The following is a 22,259-nucleotide window of genomic DNA, read 5'->3' as shown; positions in this document are numbered from 1 at the left end:
AACTAATGTCATATACGTAGCAGCAGTACCTACCTGTATGATGGTTGTAGGTGTCTGTAACTAATGTCATATACGTAGCAGCAGTACCTGTATGATGGTTGTAGGAGTCTGTAACTAATGTCATATACGTAGCAGCAGTACCTGTATGATGGTTGTAGGTGTCTGTAACTAATGTCATATACGTAGCAGCAGTACCTGTATGATGGTTGTAGGTGTCTGTAACTAATGTCATATACGTAGCAGCAGTACCTGTATGATGGTTGTAGGTGTCTGTAACTAATGTCATATACATAGCAGCAGTACCTACCTGTATGATGGTTGTAGGTGTCTGTAACTAATGTCATATACGTAGCAGCAGTATCTGTATGATGGTTGTAGGTGTCTGTAACTAATGTCATATACGTAGCAGCAGTACCTGTATGATGGTTGTAGGTGTCTGTAACTAATGTTATATACATAGCAGCAGTACCTACCTGTATGATGGTTGTAGGTGTCTGTAACTAATGTCATATACGTAGCAGCAGTACCTGTATGATGGTTGTAGGTGTCTGTAACTAATGTCATATACGTAGCAGCAGTACCTGTATGATGGTTGTAGGTGTCTGTAACTAATGTCATATACGTAGCAGCAGTACCTGTATGATGGTTGTAGGTGTCTGTAACTAATGTCATATACGTAGCAGCAGTACCTGTATGATGGTTGTAGGTGTCTGTAACTAATGTCATATACGTAGCAGCAGTACCTGTATGATGGTTGTAGGTGTCTGTATCTAATATCATATACGTAGCAGCAGTACCTACCTGTATGATGGTTGTAGGTGTCTGTAACTAATGTCATATACGTAGTAGCAGTACCTGTATGATGGTTGTAGGTGTCTGTAACTAATGTCATATACATAGCAGCAGTACCTACCTGTATGATGGTTGTAGGTGTCTGTAACTAATGTCATATACGTGGCAGCAGTATCTGTATGATGGTTGTAGGTGTCTGTAACTAATGTCATATACGTAGCAGCAGTACCTGTATGATGGTTGTAGGTGTCTGTAACTAATGTTATATACATAGCAGCAGTACCTACCTGTATGATGGTTGTAGGTGTCTGTAACTAATGTCATATACGTAGCAGCAGTACCTGTATGATGGTTGTAGGTGTCTGTAACTAATGTCATATACGTAGCAGCAGTACCTGTATGATGGTTGTAGGTGTCTGTAACTAATGTCATATACGTAGCAGCAGTACCTGTATGATGGTTGTAGGTGTCTGTAACTAATGTCATATACGTAGCAGCAGTACCTGTATGATGGTTGTAGGTGTCTGTAACTAATGTCATATACGTAGCAGCAGTACCTGTATGATGGTTGTAGGTGTCTGTATCTAATATCATATACGTAGCAGCAGTACCTACCTGTATGATGGTTGTAGGTGTCTGTAACTAATGTCATATACGTAGCAGCAGTACCTGTATGATGGTTGTAGGTGTCTGTAACTAATGTCATATACGTAGCAGCAGTACCTGTATGATGGTTGTAGGTGTCTGTAACTAATGTCATATACGTAGCAGCAGTACCTGTATGATGGTTGTAGGTGTCTGTAACTAATGTCATATACGTAGCAGCAGTACCTACCTGTATGATGGTTGTAGGTGTCTGTAACTAATGTCATATACGTAGCAGCAGTACCTGTATGATGGTTGTAGGTGTCTGTAACTAATGTCATATACGTAGCAGCAGTACCTGTATGATGGTTGTAGGTGTCTGTAACTAATGTCATATACGTAGCAGCAGTACCTGTATGATGGTTGTAGGTGTCTGTAACTAATGTCATATACGTAGCAGCAGTACCTACCTGTATGATGGTTGTAGGTGTCTGTAACTAATGTCATATACGTAGCAGCAGTACCTGTATGATGGTTGTAGGTGTCAGTAACTAATGTCATATACGTAGCAGCAGTACCTACCTGTATGATGGTTGTAGGTGTCTGTAACTAATGTCATATACGTAGCAGCAGTACCTACCTGTATGATGGTTGTAGGTGTCTGTAACTAATGTCATATACGTAGCAGCAGTACCTACCTGTATGATGGTTGTAGGTGTCTGTAACTAATGTCATATACGTAGCAGCAGTACCTGTATGATGGTTGTAGGTGTCTGTAACTAATGTCATATACGTAGCAGCAGTACCTGTATGATGGTTGTAGGTGTCAGTAACTAATGTCATATACGTAGCAGCAGTACCTACCTGTATGATGGTTGTAGGTGTCTGTAACTAATGTCATATACGTAGCAGCAGTACCTACCTGTATGATGGTTGTAGTTGTCTGTAACTAATGTCATATACGTAGCAGCAGTACCTACCTGTATGATGGTTGTAGGTGTCTGTAACTAATGTCATATACGTAGCAGCAGTACCTGTATGATGGTTGTAGGTGTCTGTAACTAATGTCATATACGTAGCAGCAGTACCTACCTGTATGATGGTTGTAGGTGTCTGTAACTAATGTCATATACGTAGCAGCAGTACCTGTATGATGGTTGTAGGTGTCAGTAACTAATGTCATATACGTAGCAGCAGTACCTACCTGTATGATGGTTGTAGGTGTCTGTAACTAATGTCATATATGTAGCAGCAGTACCTACCAGTATGATGGTTGTAGGTGTCTGTAACTAATGTCATATACGTAGCAGCAGTACCTGTATGATGGTTGTAGGTGTCTGTAACTAATGTCATATACGTAGTAGCAGTACCTGTATGATGGTTGTAGGTGTCTGTAACTAATGTCATATACGTAGCAGCAGTACCTGTATGATGGTTGTAGGTGTCTGTAACTAATGTCATATACGTAGCAGCAGTACCTGTATGATGGTTGTAGGTGTCTGTAACTAATGTCATATACGTAGCAGCAGTACCTGTATGATGGTTGTAGGTGTCTGTAACTAATGTCATATACGTAGCAGCAGTACCTACCTGTATGATGGTTGTAGGTGTCTGTAACTAATGTCATATACGTAGCAGCAGTACCTGTATGATGGTTGTAGGTGTCAGTAACTAATGTCATATACGTAGCAGCAGTACCTACCTGTATGATGGTTGTAGGTGTCTGTAACTAATGTCATATACGTAGCAGCAGTACCTACCTGTATGATGGTTGTAGGTGTCTGTAACTAATGTCATATACGTAGCAGCAGTACCTACCTGTATGATGGTTGTAGGTGTCTGTAACTAATGTCATATAGGTAGCAGCAGTACCTGTATGATGGTTGTAGGTGTCTGTAACTAATGTCATATACGTAGCAGCAGTACCTGTATGATGGTTGTAGGTGTCAGTAACTAATGTCATATACGTAGCAGCAGTACCTACCTGTATGATGGTTGTAGGTGTCTGTAACTAATGTCATATACGTAGCAGCAGTACCTACCTGTATGATGGTTGTAGTTGTCTGTAACTAATGTCATATACGTAGCAGCAGTACCTACCTGTATGATGGTTGTAGGTGTCTGTAACTAATGTCATATACGTAGCAGCAGTACCTGTATGATGGTTGTAGGTGTCTGTAACTAATGTCATATACGTAGCAGCAGTACCTACCTGTATGATGGTTGTAGGTGTCTGTAACTAATGTCATATACGTAGCAGCAGTACCTGTATGATGGTTGTAGGTGTCAGTAACTAATGTCATATACGTAGCAGCAGTACCTACCTGTATGATGGTTGTAGGTGTCTGTAACTAATGTCATATATGTAGCAGCAGTACCTACCAGTATGATGGTTGTAGGTGTCTGTAACTAATGTCATATACGTAGCAGCAGTACCTGTATGATGGTTGTAGGTGTCTGTAACTAATGTCATATACGTAGTAGCAGTACCTGTATGATGGTTGTAGGTGTCTGTAACTAATGTCATATACGTAGCAGCAGTACCTGTATGATGGTTGTAGGTGTCTGTAACTAATGTCATATACGTAGCAGCAGTACCTGTATGATGGTTGTAGGTGTCTGTAACTAATGTCATATACGTAGCAGCAGTACCTGTATGATGGTTGTAGGTGTCTGTAACTAATGTCATATACGTAGCAGCAGTACCTACCTGTATGATGGTTGTAGGTGTCTGTAACTAATGTCATATACGTAGCAGCAGTACCTGTATGATGGTTGTAGGTGTCTGTAACTAATGTCATATACGTAGCAGCAGTACCTGTATGATGGTTGTAGGTGTCTGTAACTAATGTCATATACGTAGCAGCAGTACCTGTATGATGGTTGTAGGTGTCTGTAACTAATGTCATATACGTAGCAGCAGTACCTGTATGATGGTTGTAGGTGTCTGTAACTAATGTCATATACGTAGCAGCAGTACCTACCTGTATGATGGTTGTAGGTGTCTGTAACTAATGTCATATACGTAGCAGCAGTACCTGTATGATGGTTGTAGGTGTCAGTAACTAATGTCATATACGTAGCAGCAGTACCTACCTGTATGATGGTTGTAGGTGTCTGTAACTAATGTCATATACGTAGCAGCAGTACCTACCTGTATGATGGTTGTAGGTGTCTGTAACTAATGTCATATACGTAGCAGCAGTACCTACCTGTATGATGGTTGTAGGTGTCTGTAACTAATGTCATATATGTAGCAGCAGTACCTGTATGATGGTTGTAGGTGTCTGTAACTAATGTCATATACGTAGCAGCAGTACCTGTATGATGGTTGTAGGTGTCAGTAACTAATGTCATATACGTAGCAGCAGTACCTACCTGTATGATGGTTGTAGGTGTCTGTAACTAATGTCATATACGTAGCAGCAGTACCTACCTGTATGATGGTTGTAGGTGTCTGTAACTAATGTCATATACGTAGCAGCAGTACCTACCTGTATGATGGTTGTAGGTGTCTGTAACTAATGTCATATACGTAGCAGCAGTACCTGCATGATGGTTGTAGGTGTCTGTAACTAATGTCATATAGGTAGCAGCAGTACCTGTATGATGGTTGTAGGTGTCTGTAACTAATGTCATATACGTAGCAGCAGTACCTGTATGATGGTTGTCGTTGTCTGTAACTAATGTCATATACGTAGCAGCAGTACCTGTATGATGGTTGTAGGTGTCTGTAACTAATGTCATATACGTAGCAGCAGTACCTACCTGTATGTGGGTTGTAGGTGTTGCCGATGTTGGTGAAGACTTTGGTGTAGATCAGTTGGGTCTCAGTATTGAAAGGTCCTACTTTCCTGAGTTAGTCAAACCAGCAGAGAAGGCCAGCTTGGGTCTATATGTGAGCACAGGGGAGTACACAGGACACATACATAATGATAATGGAGAAACAAGTAAACATTAACAATGCAAGATGTCTTTGGAAATATCTTAGTCAGCAGACAAGAAGAAAGGCAACAATTTAAACTTTGAAAATAAATGATAAAGTGGTGGCTGACGCATTTTAGCACTAATGTTTTTATCAGAGCAAACTTGAGAAAGTTTTGTCTGTGTACCTGTATTCTGTCTCTACAGCTTCTCCGCCTGGCTCCCCAAGGCTGACAGTTCCGCTGACATAAAGACAACACATCAAATAGTTACCTAAACTTATCTGTAAGCCATATATTCATATTACCTGCGTTGTCTGTCTTCAGCACCTCTTCCTGGCTGTCACTCTTGCCCCCAGCACAGTGCTGCTGCTTGTGCTGGAGTTGTAGAATCAAATAAATAAAAAAATATGTTCAAGCATGTCATCTTCAAGCTATTGTTGATTGCTACTAAATTGTATCAATAGTAATAATTCCCTACTGATTGCGTATGATCATATCCGCATACCTGCATTGTCTCTCTTCAGCTCCTCTCCCAGCCTCTCACTGACACTCAGTCTGGTCTCCAAGGCTGAAATAACATGACAATGTATTCAGAAATTATAATGATTTAATTAAGGCAATCGAACAAGTCCCCCAGAGTAGCGTTGCTGTTATACTAGAGTGAATGGGCCGCAGGTTGACGTTCATTGGCATGAATCTTTCCCTGGAAGCATAACTGAGCAATTTCCGCTAGATGGGCCAGCTCCAAAGTCAAAAGTGTCGATTTTGTAAAAATCCATGAAAACAAAAATCTTACTTTTTGGTATTAATTTAAGGTTAGACATTAGTGTTAGCAGTGTGGTTCATTTTAGATTTAATGTTAAGCTTAAAATCAGATTTCATGACTTTGTGGCTGTGCCAGCTAGTGACCACTCTGCAGAGCTGCCTCCAGAACAAGATTCATGACAATAAAATGCTAACCTGCCAATGGACCTACATGTAAAATCATATGATTTATTTAATACAATAAAAATCCTCATTACCTGCATTGTCTCTCTTCAGTTCCTCCACCTGGCTCTCACTAGCTGTCAATGGGGCGGTGTTGCAATCTACTGCAAAGATAGCCTGCAGAGTTCTGTCTTACTATCCAGGTCTGTACCCAAACAATTCGAGCTTCTACTTCTAAAAATTCACCTTTCCAGAAACAAGTCTCCCACTGTTGCCGCTTGCTATAGACGACCCTCTGCCCCCAGCTGTGCCCTCGACACCATATGTGAATTGATTGCCCCCCATCTATCTTCTGAGCTCGTGCTACTAGGTGACCTAAACTGCGACATGCTTAACACCCCGGCCATCCTACAATCTAAGCTTGATGCCCTCAATCTCATACAAATGATCAATGAACCTACCAGGTACAACCCCAAATCCATAAACACGGGCACCCTCATAGATATCATGCTAACTAACTCGCCCTCCAAATACACCTCTGCTGTTTTCAATCAAGATCTCAGCGATCACTGCCTCATTGCCTGCATCCGTAATGGGTCTGCGACCAAACGACCACCCCTCATCACTGTCAAACGCTCCCTAAAACACTTCTGCGAGCAGGCCTTTCTAATCGACCTGGCCGGGCTATCCTGGAATGACATTGACCTCATCTCGTCAGTAGAGGATGCCTGGTTATTCTTTAAAAGTGCCTTCCTCACCATCTTAAATAAGAATGCCCCATTAAAAAAATGTAGCACTAGGAATAGATATAGTCCTTGGTTCACTCCAGACCTGTCTGCCCTTAACCAGCACCAAAACATCCTATGGCGTTCTGCATTAGCATCGAATAGCCCCCATGATATGCAACTTTTCAGGGAAGTTAGGAACAAATATACACAGGCAGTTAGGAAAGCTAAGGCTAGCTTTTTTAAACAGAAATGTGCATCCTGTAGTAAAAAAAGTTTTGGGACACTAAAGTCCATGGAGAATAAGAGCACCTCCTCCCAGCTGCCCACTGCTCTGAGGCTAGGAAACACTGTTACCACCGATAAATCCACTATAATTGAGAATTTCAATAAGCATTTCTCTACAGCTGGCTATGCTTTCCACCTGGCTACCCCAACCCCGGTCAGCTGCCCGGCACCCTCCACAGCAACCCGCCAAAGCCCCCACCATTTCCCCTTACCCATATCCAGTTTGCTGATGTTCTGAAAGAGCTTCAAAATTTGGACCCCTACAAATCAGCCAGGCTAGACAATCTGGACCATCTCTTTCTAAAATGATCTGCCAAAATTGTTGCAACCCTTATTACTAGCCTGTTCAACCTCTCTTTCATATCGTCTGAGATTCCCAAAGATTGGAAAGCTGCCGCGGTCATCCCCCTCTTCAAAGGGGGATGACACTCTAGACCCAAACTGCTACAGACCTATATCTATCCTACCCTGTCTTTCTAAGGTCTTCGAAAGCCAAGTTAAACAGATTACCGACCATTTCGAATCGCACCGTACCTTCTCCGCTATGCAATCAGGTTTCAGAGCTGGTCATGGGTGCACCTCAGCCACGCTCAAGGTCCTAAACGACATAACTGCCATCGATAAGAGACATTACTCTGCAGCCGTATTCATCGACCTGGCCAAGGCTTTCGACTCTGTCAATCACCACATTCTTATTGGCAGACTCGACAGCCTTGGTCTCTCAAATGATTGCCCCGCCTGGTGTACCAACTACTTCTCTGATAGAGTTCAGTGTGTCAAATCAGAGGGCCTGTTGTCCGGACCTCTGGCAGTCTCTATGGGGGTGCCACAGGGTTCAATTCTCGGGCTGCTGGTGAGTCTCTGATCCACCTCTACACAGACGCCATTCTGTATACTTCTGGCCCTTCTTTGGACACTGTGTTAACTACCCTCCAGACAAGCTTCAATGCCATACAACTCTCCTTCCGTGGCCTCCAACTGCTCTTAAAATACAAGTAAAATTAAATGCATACTCTTCAACCGATTGCTGCCTGCACCTGCCCAGCATCACTACTCTGGATGGTTCTGACTTAGAATATGTGGACAACTACAAATACCTAGGTGTCTGGTTAGACTGTAAACTCTCCTTCCAGACTCACATCAAACATCTCCAATCCAAAGTTAAATCTAGAATTGGCTTCCTATTTGGCAACAAAGCATCTTTCACTCATGCTGCCAAACATACCCTCGTAAAACTGACCATCCTACCGATCCTCGACTTCGGCGATGCCATTTACAAAATAGCCTCCAATACCCTACTCAATAAATTGGATGCAGTCTATCACAGTGCCATCCGTTTTGTCACCAAAGCCCCATATACTACCCACCACTGCGACCTGTACGCTCTCGTTGGCTGGCCCTCGCTTCATACTCGTCGCCAAACCCACTGGCTCCAGGTTATCTACAAGACCTTGCAAGGTAAAGTTCCCCCTTATCTCAGCTCGCTGGTCACCATAGCAGCACCCACCTGTAGCACGCGCTCCAGCAGGTATATCTCTCTGGTCACCCCCAAAGCCAATTCCTCCTTCGGCCGCCTCTCCTTCCAGTTCTCTGCTGCCAATGACTGGAACGAACTACAAAAATCTCTAAAACTGGAAACACTTATCTCCCTCACTAGCTTTAAGCACCAGCTGTCAGAGCAGGTCACAGATTACTGCACCTGTACATAGCCCATCTATAATTTAGCCCAAACAACTACCTCTTCCCCTACTTTATTTATTTATTTATTTTGCTCCTTTGCACCCCATTATTTCTATTTCTACTTTGCACTTTCTTCCACTGCAAATCTACCATTCCAGTGTTTTACTTGCTATATTGTATTTACCTCGCCACCATGGCCTTTTTTGCATTTACCTCCCTTATCTCACCTCATTTGCTCACTTTGTATATAGACTTATTTTTATACTATATTATTGACTGTATGTTTGTTTTACTCCATGTGTAACTCTGTTGTTGTATGTGTCCAACTGCTTTGCTTTATCTTGGCCAGGTCGCAATTGTAAATGAGAACTTGTTCTCAACTAGCCTACCTGGTTAATAAAGGTGAAATAAAATAAATAAAATGTGTGTACTTTTTACCCATGACTTTACTTGTCCTTGGTGATATTTTAACGTTCCACTGAGTTGCAACATGTGTTGATTTCTCATGCATCAGGTTACCAAGACCAGTGTGTATAAAGAAGAGGACTGAGCCCAGTAGACTACATTAGTTCCGAAGAGGTATTGTTTCAGAATGAGGGGTGCTGGAGCTCTGCTGGTGTTGTTGTTCTGTCTGTCTGGGACATGGGCTCAGGGCCAGAGTGGAGGGGTTAGGGAGAATGACATCACTCTACAGAGACCAACACTTTACATGTTGCATTTATATTTTTGTTCAGTATAATTTAACGATTTTGTTCCATTTTGATTTTCAAGCTAATGTGTTACAAACAACAAAAATAAATGCAACATGTAAAGTGTTGGTCCCCTTACTCAAGAGCTGAAATAAAAGATCTCATTCATTTTCCATGCGCACAAAAAGCTTATTTCTCTCAAATTTTGAGCACAAATTTGTTTACATTCCTGTTAGTGAGCATTTCTCCTTTGCCAAGATAATCCACCCACCTGACAGGTGTGGCATATCAAGAAGCTGATTAAACAGCATTACACAAGTACACCTTGTGCTGGGGACAATAAAAGGCCACTCTAAAATATGCAGTTTTGTCACACATCACAATGCCACAGATGTGTCAAGTTTTGAGGGAGCGTGCAATTGGCATGCTAACTGCAGGAATGTTAGTTTCTCTACCATAAGCCACCTCCAATGTCATTTAGAGAATTTAGCAGTATGTCCAACTGGCCTCACAACTGCAGACCATGTGTAACCACACCAGCCCAGGACCTCCACAACAGGCTTCTTCACCTGCGGGATCGTCTGAGACCAGTCACCCTTTTGTGGGGAAAAACTCATTCTGATTGGCTGGGCCTGGCTCCAAGTGGGTGGGCCTATGCCCACCCATGACTGCACCCCTGCCCAGTCATGTGAAATCCAAAGATTAGGGGCCTAATTAATTTAAATTTTGACAGATTTTCTTATATGAACTGTAACTCAGTAAAATCGTTAAAATGATTGCATGTTGCGTTTATACTTTTGTTCAGTCTAGATTTTATTGGGTCTATTGGTATGTCAAAGAAACATTTTGTGCTCTTGGGGACCAATGGGGCCTAGATGATTGTGACAAATTTCACAAGTTTGGCTTCTCACCATCTGACGAACACGTTGGAAGGGGTAGCATTGATATAGTTCGGCATTATGGTTGATGGTCGGGGAGGCCAGTCCCCAGTCATGGATTGGGGTTGGTAGCTGTCCTCGAGACTGGATCAGCCTCCATTCATGAACAAGTGGTTGTGCTGAGCCTGCTGGCAGGGCCAACCTCCAGCCGTAGGCCGTGGTTGTGCTCGCACCTCCCAGAAGTGAACCGAGGTTGAGCTGGCTGCTGCCATTGTGCAAGAAGCCTGAGGAGTTAAGGTTGTGCTGAGCCTGCTGGCAGCGCTAACCCCCGAGTGTAGCCGGTCATGGATCAGGGTTGAGCTGGCCCGCCTTAACGCAGGGTGCCAATAGGCTGGTTAGCGTCAAGCAACAGCATGCACTTGTCGTACAGACTGTTTGTAAGACAGATGTACAAAGGCGTGAAGAAGGATGCTGTTTAAATACTATGAGGGTGGTTGATTATTGAGATTGACTTGTAGCTAATGAAGATTGGATGTAGGTGAGCAAATTATTATGGTCACACTCTATGACCATTTAAGGAGTTCCTCGCTAGTAGCCCGTGCGTTCCAATTAATTTGATTTATTTTACCTTTATTTAACTAGGCAAGTTGGTTAAGAACAAATTCTTATTTTCAATGACGGCCTAGGAACAGTGGGTTAACAGCCTTGTTCTGGGGCAGAACGACAGATTTTTACCTTGTCAGCTCAGGGATTCGATATTGCAACCTTTCAGTTACTAGTCCAACACTCTAACCACTATGCTACCTGCCGCCCCAATATGGGTGTCTGGGGCCATATATGGATTTCCTGCCGCGTTCCAATATGGACGTTAACTACAATATAGCGTCATCAAATTGATCAATTTTTGTTTCCTCGTCAGGTTCTTGAACCAGAAGAAGCCGCGCGATGGTCTGAGCGCGCGCTCTTTGCCGAGACTACGAATCTGTGCTCGCGCCCTATACCTGCCCTACCGGTGCAGCGCGACTGAACGGAACAAGTTTCGATGTGACGCTGAAGTCAAGCCAGAGAGGAAGAGGAAGAGAGATGCCCAACTCGGTGGAAAATCTGTCACCCTCACCAGCTGGCGATTTTTCCTTGTTTCGCCTACAAAGCAATACGTTTTTGTATGGCGGTCAATGAGTGTGTCAGATTTGGTCAACTAAATTAATAGCAAATTTGCTACGTAAGGTTTATTTGATCGAATTTAAGTTTCGTAATGCTTAAGTTCTTACGAGTGTACTAATTTAAGTAGGACAATTTTGTATGATGTCTTTTTATTTTGTACAATGGCTTTTTTTCCACCCTTACCACCCTACAGTAGGTGTCGGCATGCACCTCTAACGCTTGTTTGCGGACCGTCATAATACCATAGAAGAAGAAGAAGAAGAAGAAGAAGAAGAAGAAGAAGAAGAAGGATAGGCGGCAGCTAGACAGACCGCGGTGTTGCTTTGTGGACAACGATTCCAATTGCAGGGCGGAGAGACGTGTATCTTGTCAGTATATCCATAGTCTTTGGTCAAACATAGAAACCGGTTTCTCTCTCCTGAAATAATGACATCTGTCCTTGAGGTGGATAGATAAAAGTATCGGGTGACATTCGTTGCATATTCGGGATTGGATGCTCTCATTAATGGTTAAAACACATCTCATCAGACAGTGTCTGTTCATGGCAGAGAGAGAGCGAAAGTGAGAGTGAGTGAGGGAGGTGGTGTGTCATCTCATGATCTCGATAGAGCCTCCCACCGGCGACTGTATATATACAGTGAGAGCGGCGCGGCCGTACAGAGGAGCGATTGGGAGATATAGAGATACATCGTACCGAGGTAAGTAGCCTACAGAGCTGCCGCCTCAGAGCTGAGGGATGGTGTTGCTGCTTTCTCTTGGAGGGATGCGGAGAGCTAGAGGATGGCCGGGAGTGTCTGACCTAAATTATAGGAGGTACCCTACAAGGATGATGAAATTGTCGCTCTTCGCATGTGCGCCCGCGCACGATGGAATCACTCTCAAGATCACGGAGGGGAGAGACTGAGTAGCATACCCTATAGCAGCCTAATATAGGATGCTGTATAGATTGTGTAACGGGTCAAAATCGCAGTGCCTTTTAGACTAGACAAGTCCTGTGATGGGCGGTAATTGTGCAATCCACAAGCCTATTTGTAGAGAATATAACATTGATTACAGTAACAATCATACATTTTTTGTCTCAGAAATATGACAAATTTGCTCAATTCTTATTGTGGTATAGGCATAGTTAGCCAAATGGAGGGTTGAATTAAGCCCTGTTTATACCTGGTGCTAACATGCACACTTTGTCCTCATTCTGATTGTGCCCACATTTGTAGACAGGTATAGACGATTAACAGCCACATTGTGATCCGATCTTCCTGACCACCTTCGGAGGCAGTCAGGCACACAAGCCAAACCATTTAAATCATCAATATACCTGCCTCTAAACTCATTGTCAGGTAGCAGCACCATTGATTTATGTAATCAGTAAATGTCTTTAAATACATATTATTATTATCTGTCTGGCCAGATTATCTGTCAAATAACAGCTAATCTGGCTACAATGCGGACACAGTGGATGGATAAGAGACACATTTTAATACAATCTGTAAATTAAACAAACCATAATCAGATAGTGATTGGATCATATTGATCAGATCCCCAAACTCACGTTAGTGCATGGTGTAAACGAGGCTTTACAGTACAAGAACATAAAACACAATTACAGCTAAAACAGATAAAATACCTATTAGGCCTATTTATTTCAAACATTCCAGCTCAGAATGCCAGCCTTATGCAGCTGGCTTTATATCAGCACTTTTACATGCAGGGATTACTGAAGCTGGGAATCTCCACGGTAACGGAATGATGCTTTTACTCAGATTTTTTACTTTAAAATGTATGCCAAACAAAAACTATTGATTTCAAAGTTTAACAAACCATAGAACTCTATGCAAATAGACTACTTTGAACAATTTACACAGCAAACTTAACAAAAACACATTTACTGGAAGAACTGTGCAGATGCTGAGAGAGAGAATAGCAAAAGGTAATGATAGAATATTGAATATCGCACCATTGATATTCCGACACAGTACAAAGTTCGTGGCACCTGTACAAATTTTGCTCTTGTTATTTTTAACAGCGAAAATATGTAAAATATGTAAAGTTTTTCTTCCTGTTTAACATTTTATTCTTTATTCTTGTTTAAACTTAAAAGGTACAGACTTTGTGAAGGTGCAGATACTGAGTGAGTTTTGCCCTGAGCGTAATTATTTTTTAAATCTGATCTAACAAGTGTCCCCTGGCTTGTTAAGTTGGTAGGGAATTGACCCCAACCCTGGCACTGCCACCTAACCCATTCAACCCTGGCACTGCCACCTAACCCATTCAACCCTGGCACTGCCACCTAACCCATTCAACCCTGGCACTGCCACCTAACCCATTCAACCCTGGCACTGCCACCTAACCCATTCAACCCTGGCACTGCCACCTAACCCATTCAACCCTGGCACTGCCACCTAACCCATTCAACCCTGGCACTGCCACCTAACCCATTCAACTCTGGCACTGCCACCTAACCCATTCAACCCTGGCACTGCCACCTAACCCATTCAACCCTGACACTGCCACCTAACCCATTCAACCCTGGCACTGCCACCTAACCCATTCAACCCTGGCACTGCCACCTAACCCATTCAACCCTGGCACTGAACCTAACCCATTCAACCCTGGCACTGAACCTAACCCATTCAACCCTGGCACTGCCACCTAACCCATTCAACCCTGGCACTGCCACCTAACCCATTCAACCCTGGCACTGAACCTAACCCATTCAACCCTGGCACTGCCACCTAACCCATTCAACCCTGGCACTGCCACCTAACCCATTCAACCCTGGCACTGAACCTAACCCATTCAAGCCACGCATAACAAATCAATGTATTAATCCGTTTTTATATTTGTGACATTTTTTTGGTTAAAAGCACTAATATATATATATATATATATGTGTGTATGTATATATGTATATGTGCTTTAAAAAAAAAAAAAGTGCTTTACAGTAACCCAGGTAGAAGTTCTACAAGTTTTGAGTATATATCCCCCCCCTCCATGTGAGTAAGCTGGCTGAATGTGGGTGACAGTGTTAAATTGGTCAGTGGTGTGGAAATGCCAGATTTAGCCTGCCTTACAGGGGGCACGGCTCTCCATTACCCACTGCCTGCTCCCTCCATAACTTTCTCTGGTACTCCCGCCCAAACAGAGCACGGCCAGTGTATGGAATCCTGCCACTGGGTGAAAAACAGCCTGCAGTGCTCTCTCACCCAGGGCTGGGCAGGGGAGTGGGAGGTGGAAAGGGGGAGATGCGGGAGGGGAGTGAGGGATGGTGGATGCATGTCAGAGGGGGGAGTGAGGGATGGTGGATGCATGTCAGAGGGGGAGGGAGGGATGGTGGATGCATGTCAGAGGGGGGAGGGAGGGATGTTGGGTGCATGTCAGAGGGGGGGAGGGAGGGATGGTGGATGCATGTCAGAGGGGAGGTGGGAGGGATGGTGGGTGCATGTCAGGGGGGGAGGGAGGGATGGTGGGTGCTTGTCAGAAGGGGGAGGGAGGGATGGTGGGTGCATGTCAGAGGGGGAGGGAGGGATGGTGGGTGCATGTCAGAGGGGGGAGGGAGGGATGGTGGGTGCATGTCAGAAGGGGGAGGGAGGGATGGTGGGTGCATGTCAGAGGGGGGAGGGAGGGATGGTGGATGCTTGTCAGAGGGGGGGAGGGAGGGATGGTGGGTGCATGTCAGAGGGGGGAGGGAGGGATGGTGGATGCTTGTCAGAGGGGGGAGGGAGGGATGGTGGGTGCATGTCAGAGGGGGGAGGGAGGGATGGTGGGTGCATGTCAGAAGGGGGAGGGAGGGATGGTGGGTGCATGTCAGAGGGGGGGAGGGAGGGATGGTGGATGCTTGTCAGAGGGGGGGAGGGAGGGATGGTGGGTGCATGTCAGAGGGGGGAGGGAGGGATGGTGGATGCTTGTCAGAGGGGGAGGGAGGGATGGTGGGTGCATGTCAGAGGGGGGAGGGAGGGATGGTGGGTGCATGTCAGAAGGGGGAGGGAGGGATGGTGGGTGCATGTCAGAGGGGGGAGGGAGGGATGGTGGGTGCATGTCAGAGGGGGGAGGGAGGGATGGTGGGTGCATGTCAGAGGGGAGGGATGGTGGGTGCATGTCAGAGGGGAGGTGGGAGGGATGGTGGGTGCATGTCAGAGGGGAGGTGGGAGGGATGGTGGGTGCATGTCAGAGGGGAGGTGGGAGGGATGGTGGGTGCATGTCAGAGGGGAGGTGGGAGGGATGGTGGGTGCATGTCAGAGGGGAGGTGGGAGGGATGGTGGGTGCATGTCAGAGGGGAGGTGGGATGGATGGTGGGTGCATGTCAGAGGGGAGGTGGGATGGATGGTGGGTGCATGTCAGAGGGGAGGTGGGAGGGATGGTGGGTGCATGTCAGAGGGGAGGTGGGAGGGATGGTGGGTGCATGTCAGAGGGGAGGTGGGAGGGATGGTGGGTGCATGTCAGAGGGGAGGTGGGAGGGATGGTGGGTGCATGTCAGAGGGGAGGTGGGAGGGATGGTGGGTGCATGTCAGAGGGGAGGTGGGAGGGATGGTGGGTGCATGTCAGAGGGGAGGTGGGAGGGATGGTGGGTGCATGTCAGAGGGGAGGTGGGAGGGATGGTGGGTGTATGTCAGAAGGGAAGTGGGAGGAGAGAGGGTGTGGATGACCTGTGGCAGGTGGTGGGAAGCAGGGGAACCGGGAGGAGGTGTGTGCATGAGGCAGGGTTAGAGGGGAGATGTTTGGGTGGGTGTGTACGGGGATGGGGGTAGGGAGGCGCTCCCCTCTTGTCTAGTCTGTCAGCGTGCCAGGTCTACATTCCCACTGCACCGCCAGTGAAAAGGGCTGTAAATATATAAACAGGCCTGGCAGGATTAGAGCCTGCTGGAAGTGATCAGGGGGGATTTCCACCCCGCCGGGCACACAATGGCACCGCCACATAACATAAACACGCATACACACACACACAATGGCACCATGGCACAACAGACCTGAGCCTCCATAGATTTGATACATACTGTCTTTTGTTTGGGAAGAGGAGGTTCGTCTAGCCACGGGCTGTGTGTACGATGCAGGGGGTGTGGCGGGGTGGCAGGGGAGGGGTGGTGTGGGGTGGGAGGGAGGGAGGGAGGGGTGTTGTGGTCCTGATTGGATGTGTGTGTATATACATGACTGTGTGTGTGTGTGTGTGTGTGTGAGTGTGTGTGTGTGTGTACAGAGAGACAGACAGACAGACAGACAGACAGACAGACAGACAGACAGACAGACAGACAGACAGACAGACAGACAGACAGACAGACAGACAGACAGACAGACAGACAGACAGACAGAGAGACGGACACAATAGCAGGATGAATAGAGTTGTTTTATTCCATGTGTGTGTGCTGGAGAGTCAGCTGAGCGCCGATAGAGACAGACCGAGGGATGGGATCTACGCTCACATAAAACAACAACCGTCGACGGCCGATCCAGTCCGGTTTGAACCTGTCACACCAGACTGAGAAGCAGACTCACAGACCACAACCCTCTCTCTCAGCTAAAAGGCTCTAACTCTAACACACTCTAACAGACAACAGCTCTACTGTTGGCCAAGCAGACATTCTTCTCTGTATGATTTGGCAGTCCCACACTCACTCTACTGTACCTGACTCACTTAACCGGTGAGAGAATGAAAGACTGTCTGCAACCACCAACCATCTTCACTTTGTTTACGAGTATCCATCCATCCTGTCACCATGGTGACCCCTTTTCTCTCTCTCTCTCTCTCTCAGTGTGCCGGCTCTGGCCCTGGCTACAGCCATGCCTCTTCTGGAAGAGACCACTGTGCCTCGAGAGCATCCCCCCACACTGCCTGTGGTCATCATAGGTATGTTTAGCCCTAACCTCTGACATCTAACCCTAACCTTTAACTCTGCCCCGAGACGCTAGCACCCCTTCGCCATCCCACCTCGCCCGCCGTCATCATTCACAGGTAACCTCTGACATTGCAAACATTTGATTATCTCCTCTGTATGTCTCTGTAGGTAACGGGCCATCAGGTATCTGCCTGTCCTACCTGCTGAGTGGCTACAAGCCCTACCTGGACCCTTCAGCTGTTCACCCAAACCCTGTTCTGTACAGGAAGTTACAGGAGACCAGACACCTGCCCATCACTGAACAGGTGAACATCAAAGCATTGCATTAAACACACATACAGCACACACACACACACAGATCACAGTTGACAAACACATAATCATTGAAACATGATAAAGTCTGGTCTCTCTATGCAGGATCTGGAGTATCTGAGTGAAGGTCTGGAGGGGCGGTCAGGAAACCCTGTAGCGGTGCTGTTTGACACCCTGCTGCACCCCAATGCTGATTTTGGCTACGAGTTTCCCCCTGTGCTACAGTGGAGACGAGACAAGCAGCAGCACCTCCCTCACCTGGTGCTGGGCAGGGCTACGCCTGGAGGGGCCTGGCACGTGAGTTATTCCTAGACAGCTTATACCCTCCTTTCCCCATTCATTTATCCCTACACCTCACCCATGGTGCTGGGCAAAGCTATGCCTGGGAAACCTGGAAAGACTTCACCCCTAAACATCAACCCCCAAATCTCCTCATCCCTATGTTCCAATGCTAAACCTAAACTCCATTCTTAAAATCCTCACCTCCAATCCTCTTTATTTTCTCTCTCTCTTCTAGGTGATGGAGGGCTCCATGCTGACCATCAGTCTGGGCATCTGGATGGAACTGCCAGGGATCAACTACCGAGACCTGACTAACAATGGCAAATGCAGGTACTGACAATGGCAAATGCAGAGAGGGAAGGAGGGAAGGATGGAGAGAGATAGATAGAGGCTGCAATGAAGTTAAATAGATTCAAAACAATGAGACAGCTGAAATCTCCTTAATACTCTAACAGAGTTTACTAAAGGATCTTGTGTTTGACAACGAGTGCTCTTCTCCCCCCCACCCCCCTCCCCCAGGGGCGTGACCAACGACCGGGCCACTCCAGAGGAGATCTCGTCTTACTACCGTAACTACGTCAAGCTGATGGGCCTGAAGCAGAACTTTGTTGACAACACCTACGTGACCTCTGTGCAGAAACTTTTCCGTGGACACGAGGGGGAGGGTCTAGAGAATGGTCATGGAGGGTTGGGGGAGGGGGGAAAGGGGGTGTACGAGGGGAGGGAGGGTGAGGGTGTAGATGAAGGGGGAGGTGTGGGCCTGTGGGAGGTGAGGGGGTACCAGCGGGTGCAGGGCGACACCCACGTTCCTTTCTGCCTGTTTTCGGAGAATGTAGTTCTGGCCACGGGCGCGTCTGATTCGCCAGCTCAGCTGGGTGTGGAGGGGGAGGATCTTCCCTTTGTGTTCCACAGCATCTCTGCCCTTGGATTGGCTGTGAGCCGGAAGAAGCTTGGGCCAAACTCTGATCCGGTGCTGATCGTGGGGGCGGGGTTAAGCGCGGCGGATGCGGTTTTGTGCGCTTGTAACAACAACATTTCCGTGCTGCATGTGTTCCGCAAACACGTAGACGACCCAGGCCTCATCTTTAAACAGCTACCCAAGACCCTCTACCCAGAATACCACAAGGTCTACCACATGATGCACTCCCAGACCCATGCAACACCAAACATGGCTGCCACCTCCACTACCAATGGCCTTCCCAGCATGGCCGCCTCAGTCTGCTCCAAGATGTGCTCCAAGCCCCAACCCACCACAACTAACATGGCCGCCAGTGGTGGTCCCGTTCTGTTCCCTGACTACACCAGCTTCCCAGAGCACTGCGTGGTGTCCTTCCAGCCAGACATGAAGTGTGTCCTGCAGGGGAGCAACTCCCTCAAGGCCTTTAAGATCTCCATGGCCCTGGTGTTGATCGGCACCCACCCCAACCTGTTCTTCCTCAAGGGCCAGGGCCAGTACCTGGGACTGGACCCCACCAAACCCATCTCCTGCAAGCAGAACCCTGTGGATGTGCACCCCTACACCTTCGAGTGCACCAAGGACCCAGGACTGTTCGCCATGGGCCCGCTGGTGGGAGACAACTTTGTTCGCTTCTTAAAGGGCGGTGCTCTAGGCATTGCCTCCTGCCTGCTCAAGAGACTGAAGAAGAAAGGCAAGCTGATCGCAGAAGGGGGAGGAGTAGGAGGAGGGGAGTTTATCTAGGTGAAGTGTGGATGGAGAGGAACGAGGTGGTGAATGAGTTGGGAGGGAGAGAGGAGGAAGAGGCATCTTTATTTAAGCGAAGGGAGAAAGGAGAGGAAGGAGGTGGAGAAAGGGAGGAGAGGAAGGAGGAAGAGGAGGGGGTTCATCTTAGTAAAAATAGCTACTATTACCAATGGCGTTTTGAGTTAAAAGGGCAAAGCCAAACAGTATGTTTTTTAATATTTTATTGTTTGCAGTGGACATACCTATTTGAACTCTGAAGCTTTCTTACCACTTCTGAGAGAACTGAAAACAATGGAAGTGGAGGCAGGCTAGAGTTACAGTACATGACCAGGTTCAGCCCACCACCTGTTATGGCTCCACTGTTCTGGTTTCTGTTGGGAAGCTGTCACAGGGTTTAATGTCCTCTATCCAGAAATCCAATCTGCAGTGTGACAATGTTTTTTTAAGTAATATTTGTGACATTTTGTAATGTCTTGAGTTTTTGTTGTTTGCTCACCTTGTCTTTCATGCAAGTGCATTTTCTGATTTCTCATCTACTTTAAACAATTGTTCTAGTATTTCTCTGATGGCTTTCACCATGCAATGGACTGTGAACCACTACAACTCCCCTTTAAAGCTTCAAGAAAATGGAACTTTGTAGAGATAGTCCCATAGCTGCTAAAGTGTTTCTGCCATCATCTCAGTTCTGAGTTTCTAATCAGTGCCAAGCTATAGACCCCAAGCAGTATCTGGCAGACCAGGATGTAATGGGAACGTTAAAGTAACAGATTAATCAAAAACCCCATCACCATCCAAATCAGACTAAGTAGAACTAACTCACTATGGTTGGAGCGCTCCTCTTAACGCTTTTCCTATGCAAACCCTTCCACTCACACACCTGACCTGAATGTATTCTGAATCAGATAACACATTGCTAACTTAATGTACACCTTACTGTACATGTCATCCTGATTTCAACCAATGGGGCATAAGAGTTCTCTATTGATGTTAGACAATAACAAAATGCCAAATACTGTTTTTTTAGACACTGAAGTCATGCAGATGCGCGTGACTCTTGGCTGCAGTAAGAAAGCCGTCGCCATATGCGTCTATTCAACATAGCCTAGATTTACGATATTACTCTTAACAAAATAACTTTTTTGGGGTCTCATACGCTTACCGTGATGTTTTGATTCTAGCTGGAACAGTCGCTAAGATTATATTTGGTGATTCTTTGAAAAATAACTTTTGGATGCAGCAGTTGTTAGCTAGAATGCTAACGCTCATTGACATAGGCTGTAGCAAAAGCTAGCCAAATATCGATTTTACTGGTTGAAGTTGAAGTGTTTTTTTTAAAGTATAATGCAGTTGATTTGCGATAACACAAACATTATATTAAGCAGGACATTCATACGAGCCTTAAAATCCAATTATAATCCAAAAGTAGTGTGAAATGCACTCATAAGTAACATCTAAATATAGGCTTTTTTGCTGCCACCAATTTGCAGCAATGTTAACAAACACAGAAAGGGGTCTATAAAAAACTACTAGTCGACGACTCCTGATAAGTGTACATTGGATAAACGCAAACTGTAGGTGCATTCATTGACGTCCACCAGTCTGAATACACAACTGCTAGTCCATTGTATTTATCAGGAGTTGACTATCGCCTATTGAAGTCAATGACCATGTTAAATCCACATTTTCTGGTTGCCATTATGGAGTAAATATTATGCCTGTTGCTCTGATTCCAGGTCCGTATAGTATTCTCTGTGACATTTATCATACCATGTCACTTTCACACAGCCATCATACGCCTCATGTGTCTGTTGTGCCAAATACCTGTTACTGTATGTAAAGCTGTGAGGACTGAGGGTAGCGTTTCATTCATTTATTGAATCAGTCAGTCGCCTTTAGAATGTGTGTCTCCATATGCAGTTAATTTCCGCGTGCAGTCATCCTCAAGACTGAAGCTGCTTGCAGAAAAAAAACCTAAACAAATTGTGGAATTAGGATAAAATATAGATTGTTGACAAGATCAGCAAACTGAAAATGTATGGACAGTTCCTGGTCAATATGCTGTATTCCAAACTAACAAGCCCTTAGGCACTACATCCAGATCGGAAAAGATGAATCAGTGGATAGGTGTAATTGTAAGGTGGTGGTAGTCACTCAACCTTGCCCCCAGATAGGCCATCAGCTTATGGCTAATTACACCTACATGTCCAATCTACACAGTAGGTGCCTTGATGAGAAGGGTTAACTAGGGGTTGATTAATAAGAAAAGGAAACAGCAGGTTCCCCAACCCCTGGGGTCTAACCAGGGTTTTCTACTACTGTCTTACAACATATATCCCACGGTCTTCTCCTGTTCACAACAGACAGACAAGCTGCTTTGTGCATGGTAGAGTTGGACTCCTCTCTTGTACAACTCAAATGAGTTTTTAATATGTTTTGTATACTGTATTTTTTATTATGAACAAATAAAAATCTTGAAAC

At 45.7% G+C, this 22,259-nt stretch overlaps 1 protein-coding gene across 2 annotated transcripts in view; it reads left to right on the top strand.

Annotated features, from left to right (window-relative positions):
* LOC106575309 (oxidative stress-induced growth inhibitor 2) overlaps positions 1-22,255 on the top strand; it is a 155,363-nt gene extending 133,108 nt beyond the window's left edge. The window contains exons 1-6 of one of the 2 annotated variants that reach the window (XM_045718981.1): positions 11,915-12,352; positions 17,402-17,496; positions 17,654-17,790; positions 17,903-18,094; positions 18,315-18,409; positions 18,599-22,255. In XM_045718981.1, the coding sequence (XP_045574937.1) occupies positions 17,430-17,496; positions 17,654-17,790; positions 17,903-18,094; positions 18,315-18,409; positions 18,599-19,778 (1,671 nt within the window). In that variant the 5' untranslated portion in view covers positions 11,915-12,352; positions 17,402-17,429 and the 3' untranslated portion in view covers positions 19,779-22,255. Of the gene's footprint in view, positions 1-11,914; positions 12,353-17,401; positions 17,497-17,653; positions 17,791-17,902; positions 18,095-18,314; positions 18,410-18,598 lie in introns of those variants that run through there. The other variant, XM_045718982.1, reaches the window with a different exon arrangement.
* The last annotated feature ends 4 nt before the right edge of the window (positions 22,256-22,259 follow it).

The sequence above is a fragment of the Salmo salar genome, chromosome ssa05, assembly GCF_905237065.1.
Source record: "Salmo salar chromosome ssa05, Ssal_v3.1, whole genome shotgun sequence".
NCBI lineage: Eukaryota > Metazoa > Chordata > Actinopteri > Salmoniformes > Salmonidae > Salmo > Salmo salar.
This window is presented reverse-complemented; position numbering and strand designations above follow the sequence as displayed.